The sequence below is a fragment of the Lolium perenne genome, chromosome 2 (assembly GCF_019359855.2).
Source record: "Lolium perenne isolate Kyuss_39 chromosome 2, Kyuss_2.0, whole genome shotgun sequence".
Lineage (NCBI taxonomy): Eukaryota > Viridiplantae > Streptophyta > Magnoliopsida > Poales > Poaceae > Lolium > Lolium perenne.
The window spans coordinates 137642535-137656712 of NC_067245.2; the positions used below are offsets into that span (position 1 = coordinate 137642535).

A 14178-nucleotide genomic window follows, 5' to 3' on the forward strand; every position below is an offset into this window, starting at 1 on the left:
GCGTCAAGGTCAATGGCGCCGTCTTCATGATTGTCCTCCATGTAGCAACTATTACAACTACTTTGGAATACTACTCAACATGAAATTTAAAGACAACCATAAGGCTCCTGCCGGTTGCCACAATACAATAATGATCATCTCATACATATTCATCATCACATTATGGCCATATCACATCACCAAACCCTGCAAAAACAAGTTAGACGTCTCTAATTTGGTTTGCATATTTTACGTGGTTTAGGGTTTTCGAGAGAGATCTAATCTACCTACGAACATGAACCACAACGTTGATACTAATGTTTTCAATAGAAGAGTAAATTGAATCTTCACTATAGTAGGAGAGACAGACACCCGCAAAGCCTCTTATGAAATACAAGTTGCATGTCGAACGAGGAACAAGTCTCATGAACGCGGTCATGTAAAGTTAGTCTGAGCCGCTTCATCCCACTATGCCACAAAGATGCAAAGTACTCAAACTAAAGATAACAAGAGCATCAACGCCCACAAAACCATTGTGTTCTACTCGTGCAACCATCTATGCATAGACACGGCTCTGATACCACTGTAGGATAACGTTGCATAGAAAACAAAAAATTTCCTACCGCGAACACGCAATCCAAGCCAAGATGCAATCGAGAAGACGGTAGCAACGAGGGGTTTATCGAGTCTCACCCTTGAAGAGATTCCAAAGCCTACAAGAGGAGGCTCTTGTTGCTGCGGTAGACGTTCACTTGCCGCTTGCAAAAGCGCGTAGAAGATCTTGATCACGATCCCTCCGGCGCCACGAACGGGCAGCACCTCCGTACTCGGTCACACGTTCGGTTGTTGATGAAGACGACGTACACCTCCCCGTTCCAGCGGGCAGCGGAAGTAGTAGCTCCTCTTGAATCCGACAGCACGACGGCGTGGTGTCGGTGGTGGTGGAGAAGTCCGGCGGAGCTTCGCTAAGCGTGCGGGAAGTGGAGGAGCGGGGCGGCTAGGGTTTGGGGAGAGGGGGGCGCCGGCCACTAAGGGGTGCGGCCACCTTGGTGGTTCTTGAGGTGGCCGGCCCCCTCCCCTTGTCCCTCATTATATAGGTGGAAGCCCCAAGGGTTGGACTACAAGTCTCCGAATAAGACCCGAACCCAAAACCTTCCATATGATAGGGAAACCTACCCAAGCTAGGACTCCCACTAGAGGTGGGAGTTCCACCTTCCATATGGGGGGGTGGCCGGCCCCCATAGGGGGAGTCCACTTGGGACTCCTCCCCCACTAGGGTTGGCCGGCCATGGAGGTGGAGTCCCTCCGGGACTCCACCTTCCCTGGTGGTTTCTTTCGGACTTTTCTAGAACCTTCTAGCACCTTCCATAGAACCTTCCGCATCATTTTAATTCACATAAAATGACATCCTATATATGAATCTTATTCTCCGGACCATTCCGGAACTCCTCGTGATGTCCGGGATCTCATCCGGGACTCCGAACAAATATTCGAACTCCATTCCATATTCAAGTTCTACCATTTCAACATCCAACTTTAAGTGTGTCACCCTACGGTTCGCGAACTATGCGGACATGGTTGAGTACTCACTCCGACCAATAACCAATAGCGGGATCTAGAGATCCATAATGGCTCCCACATATTCAACGATGACTTTAGTGATCGAATGAACCATTCACATACAATACCAATTCCCTTTGTCACGCGATATTTTACTTGTCCGAGGTTTGATCTTCGGTATCACTCTATACCTTGTTCAACCTCGTCTCCTGACAAGTACTCTTTACTCGTACCGTGGTATGTGGTCTCTTATGAACTTATTCATATGCTTGCAAGACATTAGACGACATTCCACCGAGAGGGCCCAGAGTATATCTATCCGTCATCGGAATGGACAAATCCCACTGTTGATCCATATGCCTCAACTCATACTTTCCGGATACTTAATCCCACCTTTATAACCACCCATTTACGCAGTGGCATTTGGTGTAATCAAAGTACCTTTCCGGTATAAGTGATTTACATGATCTCATGGTCATAAGGACTAGGTAACTATGTATCGAAAGCTTATAGCAAATAACTTAATGACGAGATCTTATGCTACGCTTAATTGGGTGTGTCCATTACATCATTCATATAATGATATAACCTTGTTATTAATAACATCCAATGTTCATGATTATGAAACTAATCATCCATTAATCAACAAGCTAGTTTAAGAGGCATACTAGGGACTTCTTGTTGTCTACATATCACACATGTACTAATGTTTCGGTTAATACAATTATAGCATGACATATAAACATTTATCATAAACATAGAGATATAAATAATAACCACTTTATTATTGCCTCTAGGGCATATCTCCTTCACTGATATTGCGGGTACCGCTGTTTTGAAGGCGATAAAACTTCACTGATAAAATATACCGGCCTTTGCACTCCATGGAGTTTTCCTTCTTCTTCTCTTTCAACGACTAGCACCGTGCTGACCACCTAAGGTGTGCTGCAATGTATAACAGGAGAGGTTCCTTCTCTTTCGGCGCCACCAAGATTGGTGGTGTCGAAATTGTGCGCTTTAAATCCTCGAAGGCTCTATCTGCCTCTTCGTTCCACTGGAATTTCCCCCTTGCTTGATTAAAGCGTAGAACGGTAGTGCCTTTTCTCCTAGCCTGGCGACGAATCTGCTTAAAGCTGCGACTCGCCCAGTTAGTTGTTGTATTTCTTTCAGCTTTGTTGGCTTCCTCATTGTTACGATAGCTTGGATTTTTTCGGGATTAGCTTCAATCCCTCTCGCTGAGACTAGGAACCCCAGAAGTTCTCCTACGGGGACGCCGAAAGAACACTTCGTTGGGTTCAACTTGAGGCAAAACTTGTCGAGGTTGTCGACAGTTTCCTTCAGGTCCTCGATTAGCGTTGTCCCCTTTTTTGAAGTTATCACGACATCATCAATGTAGAATTGTACGTTTTTCCTGATCTGTGTTGCTAAGCATTTCTGCATCATCCTCTGGTACGTTGCTCCCGCGTTTTTCAAACCAAAAGGCATTGTTCTATAGCAAAACACGCCATAGGGTGTGATGAACGCTGTTTTGACCTCGTCTTCTTCTTTCAATCTGATCTGGTTATAACCAGAATATGCATCCAGGAAGGAAAGACGTTCACATCCTGCCGTGGAATCGATAATTTGATCGATCCTCGGGAGGGGAAAGTGATCCTTTGGACAGTGTTTGTTGAGACACGTAAAGTCGACACACATGCGAAGGACTTTAGTGTTTTTCTTTGGAACCAACACTGGATTTGCGACCCAGGTGGCCTCTGTATGCAGCTCCTTAATGAAACCAGCTTCTCTCAGTCGATCAATTTCTGACAGCATAGCTTTGCGGTTTGGCTCCGAAAAACGCCGCAAAGGTTGTTTTATTGGTCTCGCTAACAGATCCAAGTTTAGGTGGTGCTCGGCAAGTTCCCTGGGTACTTCTGGCATGTCAGCTGGACACCATGCGAAGATTTTCCAGTGCTCACGGAGGAACTCGACGAGCGCGCTTTCCTATGCGAGGTCCATGTCTGTCGCAATGGACGTCGTCTTTTTTGGGTCCGTCGGGTGAATCTGCACCTCCTTAGAATTTTTCTCAGTGTTAAAGGTTGATTCTTTGTTGGGCCTTCTTACATCTGGCAGCACATCATAATCAGTTGTGAGCCTTCACGCCATGTACTCTGCTTGCATCCCAAAGGTTTCTGATAGTCGATGAAAATCCTTGTCACACTTATCGGCTAGCGCGAAGCTTCCTTTGACTGTGATTGGTCCCTCAGGTCCAGGCATCCTCCACAACAGGTACGTGTAATGTGGTACCACCATAAACCTGGCATATGCTGGTCGTCCCAACAAAGCGTGGTACTGTGATGGGAAATCTACGACTTCAAATTCCAGCCTCTCTATTCTGTAGTTTTCTCGGGTCCCGAACTGAACGTCGAGATTGATCTTTCCCAACGGATAACTTGGCTTTTCCGGTGTGATGCCATGGAAACGTGTGTCAGTTGGTTTCAGATTTGCTAGAGATATGTTCATCTTCCTTAGTGTATCTGCATACATAAGGTTTAAACTTCTGCCTCCATCTATGAATACTCGAGATACGTCGAATCCTGCAATTACTGCTGGTAAGATAAGTGTTGACTGCCCTGGTCGAGGAACTTGCTGTGGATGATCCGCTATTGTGAAGCCAATGTCTTGCCCTTACCAATTAAGGTACTCAACCGTTGGTGGAGGCATTTTCTCTGCCATGAACACCTGTCGCGAGATTACTTTCTGAGCTCTATTGGATGGCCTGCCTTTCTGAATCATCGAGACCGCTCCGTTGCAATTGGCATCAACGTAAGGTGGTGGTGCAGGTGCTGCCGCTATTCTGAGCTGGTGTCGATTTTCGTCCGTAATTGCCAGAGGAGGTGGCAAGTGGATCTCACTCCTGGGCCCTTGAGGGTTTCTATGTGTTGCCTGGGCATTGGCGTGCCCTCCCCACCTTAACATTGCCTGAAAATTTCGGCAATCCTTTTGCAAGTGTCCTGACTGTCTCTTTCTGTTGTTGCCGAGATAAAAATGCATCTGACACGGCCCATTCATCATCTCCTCGGGGGACACAAAAGGTCTCTGGAACCTTGGCCCAGTATTTTGCATGTTATTTTGGGAGTCATCTCTATTGTCGCCTCGCTGCTCGTTGCTCCTCTGATAGTCATCTCTATTGTTTCCTCCGGCGCTTGCTCGAAAGCCAGCCGAAATTTGTCCAGGAGATCATAGCTCGAGTACTGCCGAGGAAATCGTCGCCTATTTTGATAATTTCGACCGCGGTCCTCCTCTGGTGACCTATGCCGTTTGTTGTGAACAACATCTTCTCCATCTGCCCATCTGTTTGCTATCTCCATCAATGCAGATACTGTCTTTGGGTTAGTTCTCCCCAAGTCCTCGACAAAATCTCCCCGCCTAATTCCTGCGACAAACGCATCTATCGCTCTCTCGTCAGATATATTCTCTGCCGAGTTTTTAATGATATTCCACCTTTGGATGTACTTCCTCATTGATTCGTCTGGCTTTTGTCGACACGCCCTCAGTTCCTCTAGTGATGCAGGTTTTTTGCAAGTGGACTGGAAATTCTTGACGAACACGTCCTCGAAGCTATCCCAGTTGTCGATAGATCCTAGAGGAAGCTTTTTTATCCAAGATCGCGTAGCTCCACTTAAATGTACCTGGATAATCTGCATAGCTATTGCTCTGGTTCCTCCTGTCAGCTTTACCGTCTCGAGGTAATCAACCAGCCAATCCTCTGGATCTTGCAGGCCGTCGAATTTTTTGAAGTTATCAGGCAATTTGAACCCCGAAGGAACTCGAGTTTTTCGGACCCTCCTTGTGAAGCATGGCAGCCCACACATATCCTCCTCGTCTAGCTCTGGGGAGTGCCGATGTTCCCTTCTATTTTGTCGTGATCTGTCCACCCTTGCTTGTGCTGCTGTCTCTCTTGCTCCACTTGTTCTCTCGGGAACTGGTGCTGCTGCTGCAGGCCGTGGACTATTTTGCCTTGCTATTCTTTCGGGAGCTGTTGCTGCAAACGCCGTTCCCATGGCCCCGACTCCTGCCATTGCCATGTTGTACAATGCCTCTCTTGGATCTCCGGGAGGTGGTCTGGATGCAAGGATAAAGGCTTGTGTCGCCATATACCCAGCTTCTGGTGTCTTGGGGATAATGTTCCCTCTCGTGTCTATCGACATAAAGACATGTCGAGGTTTTGAACCAAGTGCTCTCTTTCTCCGTCAGGTATGTTTTGCAGCCTTGATCTTGCTCTGTTCCGAGCTTCCCTGTGGCTATCTCCCGAAGTTCCTGAATGTCGACTTAACTCCGCCCTTCGCCTGCTTGATGCGGAGGATGCTTCTTGCCTTCTATCCAACTCGATTTTTTGCTTCTCGAGCTCCCGCCTGGTACGTGCGAGCCTATACTGGTATGCTTGTAACTCCTCAGGTGTCGCCGTTACGGTCATTGGCTCTGTACCATTAATAGTTCTTGCGACTCGATCCCACACTTCTTGTGGAAATCGCACCATCTCTCGTGTCCCTGGTCCGATATATTTTGTCCCTAGACCTCTCGTGAGATCTGCAGGATCGACATATGGATTCCCTGCCTCGTCGAAGTTCTCTGATGTCTCCTCTTGTGGGCGACTCGGATCTCCGATTGCATAGATCTGATGATATTTTGGATACTGAACCATGTTGGGTTTGGTGACACCATCATAAACATTGGTGAACACCTCGCCAATGGTAGTGGATTTGTCGATGAAGTTGAAGCTGTTGAAGCTATTCGAGTCATCGCTTATATCTGAGTCCGCAGACGACTCGAAGGACATGTCGCTGAAGATCTTGGCGAGCTTTTCACTTTCCCTGGTGCTAATGAAGCGTGGCGATGAAGTCTCCTCTTCGCCTGGCTCGATTGACGATGTTGAGTTTGAAAAATCGGAATCGACCGCCGATTATCCCGACGAGATCGGAATTTCGAGACGATACGCTCCCTCCTTCTCGACACGAAAGTGGAACCTTCCGAACGTCATCTCCATAGGCTCCTCCAGATACGCATATGCATCCAAACGGGAGGGCGGGTGAGGAACAAAATCGACAAGACCAGTTGCGACCTGTTTACCTCGATCCATCGCGTTGCTTGCTGTTGACGAAGTCGACGATCTTGAACGTGCCATCGAGATCAGATCCTTGACGCCTCTAATTCCCACAGACGGCGCCAATTGACAAGGGATTAACTTGTCAATGCCTACGGGTTGTAGACTAGGGTTTAGTTAGAACTAGGGGGCAAGTAGATCTCGAAGGTTTCAGCAGAAAAGTGCTCGACGATATGAAAGCTAGGGTTTGTGAGACAATGAATCGATTCTTTCTTTGTCCCTCGACTCCCCCTTATATAGGAGGCGGAGCCGAGGGATTCATGATGTACAAGTTACAGAGTCCGGGAAGGTTTCTAATTCCTCCCGTAATATTACAAGTGTTCCTTCGTAATACAACTCTAGCTTTCCTTAACTAGCAAGTTGGGATTCCGAATTCTTCTTATTCTTCGGGTCGTGGGCCCGTAAACCCCGGGTACCATCTTTGGCAGGCCCATTGGGGATGCCTATGTCAACAAGAGCATTATATGTGATTAATCACCGTAAGGATGTTGTTTGATTGCGAGAGCAAACTAATTTTTAATAGTAGTCTCTCGATCAATTTATACAAGATTGTGCTTGCAATTTAGGGTGTGCTATTTGATTGCACCTTAGCAATTGTTTTGATGCTCGCTTGATTTATCTGTGTCGTGCTTTTACTTACCAGGGCAGAGAAAGCAATAGAAGCAAGAAGCTTTCAAAGATGCCTCCAGCAGTTTTAATACTGTAAAAGCCGCAGCAAACAAGGGCATTTTGACATCTTTGCCAAAGGAGATTCAAATATTTATGTCGTATGATAAGCAACCTCAGTCCTCCCCTCCTCTCAACAGCTATGGTATGTGTTGTTTTATTGCGGTCGCAGACTAATTGTTATCATGCTCGGTCAGGAACCACATTCATGTATATACGCATAGGAAGAAGTACCGCCAAGCCCAAGGGCTCCTCTGTGACTTTTACGAAAAAGTGGCGGTATTTACACACTGCATTCCTTTGCTTCCCAATACTATTTAGAAAGCTGTTATTTCTCAGAAATTGTCATTCTTATGCATGTTCTTCCATATCTCTAGGGTTAATTTTCAATGGACACGAAGTAGTCACCAGTAAAAGGTGCATGCAATAAGCATCTTCAGAATGACGTGGAAAATCTGGTAAGTCAAGACATGTGTTGTTTATAGAATGATAAAGTACACAGTTCCATCAACAAGCTGGATGGGAATTTACTATGTAGCTTGTATTTTCCTAAACGCATGCGCTGGTCTTTTAAATCACTGATTGCGTTCATACATGTTTGGCATAGATAGTTAATATATGTAACTCGTGGTATCATTTCCATGATGCTCACTTTGCCAAGAAGGTACATTGCTTAGTTCTACAATGGATAGCTCAGGTGCGTTTTAAACTAAATTCCTGTTTTTGGTATGTAGCTGTTTGTAGGAGCTTTTGTGCACATCGTTGCTTGCGCCAAAGTCTGCAGATTCTTTCTGCAATATAGATGCTCTGCATCTAACTTCTCTAAATAGTGATTAACTTGCACATCAACATATAACATTGCACACATTATTAATTATTCACAAAATCCTTTATAGAATCTATAAGCTGGCTACATGTATGTGTTTGTTTTTAGGGAGACTCATACACGGATAAACAACCAAGTCATGTGGATCTGTTCAGGGAGACACACCACAACAAGGCCGACCACGACTCCCCTGAAGTAGAACTTGTTCTTGTGAGTAAGCATTCAATGAGTTATCGCTGAAACTAAGTTTATACTTTGCTTCATCTAACACCAATCTATCTTCTGTCTTTATTGTTAAACAAGCCTGAGATTGAAAAAGAGATGTCTCAACCTACTCGATCGAATCTGAGCACCCAACCTGATTTACTAGAGACCGAGCCGAGGGGGAAAGGGGACCTGCAAGATCTTGTCAACTCCCATAATGCTAATATGTTCGAGCTTAACAGAAAGGTCCAGGAAGCGAGAGAGAAGTAGGCTGCCCTTGAGGCAAGGGTTGAAACGTTAACCAGGTCCCTGCCCGAGTAAACATGGTGAACTGGTGGTGCTATGGCGAATAGTTTCACTGTATTTTCGGCTGGTGGTCTTGCTTTTAGTGCAAGCTAATCTGTTATTATTTTGGAGGAGCTGAACTATTAGGGTATGGTGCTAGTATGCAGGATGAACTTAAGATCGAATGTAACTTGATGCACAGTTATCTAGTTATTCTGTATGTATCTTTTTCCGTGTTTATGTATTATTTATATGTAATAAGGCCGCACAAAACGGCCGTTAGTTGACACGCCGGGTTTGACAGGCTGAAAGGAATGGCCCAGTAGAGTTAACCAGGCCGGCATTTATCGGCTGGAAGTAACGGGCCGACTGAGAAAATCAGGCCGGGCCGTTCTAACAAGCCATTAATAACGCACCAGCATTGATGGGCTTGAAGTAACGGGCCGTTTTTTCAATTGATTTTTGGGACGTTGCAACACAATAACGGGCCGAGACAATAAGGCCACACATTTAGGCTGTTAAAAGGCCGACCGTGAGTGGTCCAAGAAAGGGCCACGGTTAACGTGCTTACCTTAATGGGCCCCGGCAAATGGGCCATGTGCATAGCTGACAGTTATAAACAGACCGTCTTTTAATGGGCTGAAATAACCTAGGCCCAAAGTTCAGTTAGTGCCATGTATGTTCCTGCATGTGGGTCCCTGATGTCCACGTGTCGACATTTCATTTTGCGATGTGTCGAGATGGTATTGGGCCTTCTACACGCACATGTTTGTATTCCGGGTGACACGTGTCGAAATGCCAATAGTGACGCTCTAGGCACGTGTCAACCTTTGAGTGCAAATCTACATGGCCACGTGGTGGGAGGAGGTTCGTCCGGAGTGGTCAGCTAGACGACAAAGATGACATCATGCGCCTTTAATTATTGGACCGTCAGCTCAATGATTGGTCTGACACGGTGGTCTCGATCGGGGAGGCAACCGCATGACGGTTATGCCCGTCATGACGTACCAGGCCGGGTGGGCTTTGTGTGTGGACTTGGCCATCATTGATCCATGACGGGAAAATCTAACTGTCACTCTGGCCATCTGTGACGCGGAATTCGCCACGGAATTCCAAACCGTCAGTATGAGGCCTGCATGACGATTTTTGGCCTTTCGCTGACAAACTAAAATCGTTATAGACTAGCCAAATGTTACTAGTGATGGTTTCGAACCTTCCACAACACTCGACATCCTCCCACTACCTCTTCATGAGAGAACTAACATGGACTTTGGTCGGTATGACCGGACCCGGACCCCACTCCAGCCGTAGCGTCGAGACCAGGAGGTCGAGCCGGTCTAACCGGCCCATCCGGCCAGTATGACCGGCCGATCCCCGACCAGAAGCGTTTTAACTCAATCTAAACCATTCATTTCTCATCTATGGTTAAGTTAACTTTATATGTAATGTCCCTTTTAAACCTGCCATGAATCTAAACCATATGTATCTCATTCCCCATCTAGATTAGGGTTACACAAGATTTGAGATTATACTTGAGCTTTGTCTCCATAGAACCCTAGTTCTTTGTATCAAGGCACTCTTGAGGATTTCACTCTCTTCATGGACGTTTCAAGGGCAACCCCTCTTTCACCCAAGTTCTAGAGTGGATCTCCTTCACCAATCTCTCCCTTCTTGGATTCTACCTAAGGGTCTCTCTAAGAAGTGATTCTATTGTCTTGGTCTAACCAACCAAGAGAGTCTAATTGGTTTGTATTGGTGTGTGTGTGTGTGTTTGTGGTTTGGTTTTTGTGTTCTTACTCTCCAATACTTTCCATCCACAAGTTTGGACAATTTCGTGGGATTTGGGCCACCCCTAGACCCAAGGTCTCATCAATATTCCCGCCAAGTAATCGGGGAAGCTGGATCCTTTTCTGCGTCACATCAACATCACTAGAAGACATGATTAGTAGATTAGTGTACTAAATAAAAATTTGTGGTGGTACTCTCACAACTCACAAAACTGATAAGAAAGGTAAATCTTACCGCTCCAAAGTGAATTAGTTTTGCTCACCACTTGGATTGACGAACTAGTGCATGGATTTAGAGAAGCGAATATCAAGGGTATAAGAACAATCACACGACAAAGCAGGAAATATGTGGGGCTATAGGTAGGCTACCTATATGCACCAAAATCAAGCCCTAGCGCTGACCGTATAAAACACCCAAAGAAACTCACACAAGGCGATAAATGTGGCAATACAACTATATGGATGAATAATGTTGCAATGCACTCGAGAGACACTAGCAAAGTTCAACGAAACAGGCACAAGATTTGCGTGTAGAAAAGTAAACTAGGCCTTCACTTGATATTTCTAGCAATCTCTTGTTTTTTTATTTTCTTTCTTTTTGCTCTCTTTTTTTGATATATTTTTCACGGTTACTGTAGCTACAATATGCAAAGCACCAAAAACCTAATGACCCGCCTATCGAGCAGTAAAACTAGTCTCTTTTGGGAAAGTTCCTAGTCACGTATATCGAAAAGGATGTGTCTACGGTTCAGAGATAAAGCAAACTGTATGCTATGTGGACTCGGAGCAACAAAAAGTATGAAAAATAACCTTCGACAGAAAACTGTGTCGCGGCAGAGAAACTGGCAAAAATCGTGCCACGGCAGGAATCACGGCACGATTTCCTATCACGGTAGAAAAACGACCAAAAATTGTGCCACGGCTGAAACCACGGTAGAATCTAGATTGGACCAAAACTAAACGCGAACAGCAACTAAAACTTGAAATCGATGCAATCTAAGGCTATGGAAAACTCTAACACTAATATTTTTGGCTTTTTCAGTATAGGAAACAACTCACAACTGAACTATGGGGTGGATTGTGGATGGCTTGCCAAGGAAACGTTGAAATCTGATACCAAGATGATAAGGGGTTGCCCGATCTTCTCACTAACCGAGGTGGATGGTGATGAACACGCGATGAACACAACATATGAATACGATGATAAGAGGATGATAACTTGTATGACGCTGACGAGTCTCTCAATTGATTCATGTCGCCAATGCAACCGCTCTCAACCCTGCAAGATATTCGCAACTCCACACACTTGCGCACGTAGCCGCCAACCACGAAGCGGTTTGTGATGACCCGACATACCACTGCATGGTGTAGTATGCAAGTCTGATATAACACCAATGAAACACCGTTCCACTAGTATTATATCGCTCAGAGTGGTACAACAGAAACATATGCAGGTCCAAGGCATGTCTATATAATTACAACATTGATTTTGTTACATAAGATCATCACAGCCTCCTACTTTACAATGAGGTAAAACTGCAGATAAACTCCAGAAGAACGAATCGTAGTCTAGTCTTATCACAAACTCTATTTGTAGAGTATTTAACTAGCTATAGAGGCTATGAATAGATTCTAACTAAGTAGGAGCTAGGTTTAGGAAACTATTTCCTTTCTATTGCTAAGCTAGGTTTTATCCTTTTTGGATGTGGTGTTTGACTCTTCTGACAGGTTCCTATCCCCTGAAGTAGTTGTTGACTCCTCGGTCTTCGAGTTGCACTGTAGATCCTCCTTTGATGCCTCCATAACTAAGCAGGGGATTTAATAGTGGGATGGGTACGAGCGTACTCAACAAGTTCATTATAGGAAAGAGGTGTTTAATGCGCTAGCTACAACATTAGACAAGAAAGTCTAATACCAATGCAGGTTTTCATAACCATTTCTTCAAAAGGTTGTTTTTATTCAGAAGAACTATGTCCGTCAGCCTTCACCGGTTTACTAGAACTTCATGGAGTTCCTATCCGGCCGCGTTCGCAGTTCCATATCCCGGAACAGGGAGTGACAGGTCACGATTCATTACACTCTGCAGGGGTGTGTTACTTTACCCGTAAGAGATCTTAACCTTGGTGCCAACCGGGGGCGACCCGTCCACACTTTCTTTGGTGTGAGGCCCGGTATAAGGTCTTAGCCAATCATATTCCTCCGCTAACTCACACACCCACCCTTTTGTGAGTATGTCCTCCCCTTTATCTATGGAGAGACCGGCCCAGGCATTTGTTCTCCCCTATAACAATAAGGTAGACCGTTCCGAACAATTTATATGCCCTGCGCTATCAACCATAGATAGACCGATCCGGACAACCTTACAATCTATCATAGACCACATTACCTTGGGGAATTAGAATGGGATCCCCACCCCACCGCTTGTCCTTCAGGATTCAAGTATCTACGGTAAGCGCATCCGTTGATGTACGAGAAGTGGAAATACAATTGACTACTCCGTCCCACTCCAGATCTTATGGTTAACACAAGTTTTATGGCACAAGAATCACTGGACGACATTTTTTGTTTAATCCTAGATGGATATAAACCCTTGCAATGGAACCTCCACCATATCAACACATACCATGGTTCCATTGCCCACCACATAGTCATATTCATAGTTATGAAAATATTACTTTTGATTTTCATGCAAGAGTGGTAAGTATAGTATTTTGCAAGTAATTTGGTAAAAATACTCAAATGACACGAGCAAGCGATGAACTTGCCTTTCTTGACTGCAAGATTATGCAGGCAAGGTCTTCGATACACAATAACTCCAAATTCTGAAATAGCATCATCGTCCGGTAAGGACGATGTTTAAAAGATTGGCAAGGATGCAACGGTGCATAAGTATGAGATGCAATCGCTCTAAGCGTGACCTAACCCCAATGATTTAGGATTAGTGACTTGTAATGAGTGGTTTAGGGTGTGTTGCACTTTTAGAGTGATTTACAAACAGGGTTCTTATTCAGGGTTGATTAATTGGTATCATGAACAAGTAATGCAATATATCATACCAATATATTATTAGCACACAACAATAGCATTTGGTATAATTTTAACATGCAATGGATATTGATGGGTTTTGGTATTATTTGGTATAGTTAACTATTTCCTATCATATACTTCAAAAGAATAACTTTTGAAGAACATGTTCTTTAATAAAGAAAAAGTATGATAATTAGGGTTGTGGAGTTCTATGGTTTACTATGTTTCTTAATTGAGTTTCCTAATTAAGTATTATATGGATCACACTAATGTGGAATTGAGTTCCTAGTCAAATAATGGTTGCATGCTTTGGATTACGCAAGGGCATACTAAGCAATTGATTATAATTGGTTTATACCATGGTTGTTTATAGCTTACTGGTGATAGTTGACTAGTGTTCATAGGTCCTATTAAGAAGGGTTGACGACTATTTTTTATTTACTTCAAAAGAATAACTTTTGAAGAACATATTACTTAAGTAATAAAAAGTATTTCAATTTAAGGCTTAAGGATTTTAGGGTTTGCTATTGGATCCCATAATTAAAGTATAGTTGGTTCTTAAATAGGATGCTTGATACGTCTCAAACGTATCTATAATTTCTTATGTTCCATGCTTGTTTTATGACAATACTCACATGTTGTGTATACACTTTATATCATTTTGATGCATTTTCCGGCACTAACCTATTAACAAGATGCCG

The 14178-nt window shown here is 44.4% G+C and overlaps 1 protein-coding gene across 1 annotated transcript in view; it reads right to left on the minus strand.

Moving 5' to 3' along the window:
* LOC139835608 (uncharacterized) overlaps positions 1 to 9261 on the minus strand; it is a 33503-nt gene extending 24242 nt beyond the window's left edge. The window contains exon 1 of the mRNA XM_071825468.1: positions 9235 to 9261. Coding sequence (XP_071681569.1) covers positions 9235 to 9261 — 27 coding nt within the window. The remainder of the gene's footprint in view (positions 1 to 9234) is intronic.
* Between the last annotated feature and the right edge of the window lie 4917 nt (positions 9262 to 14178).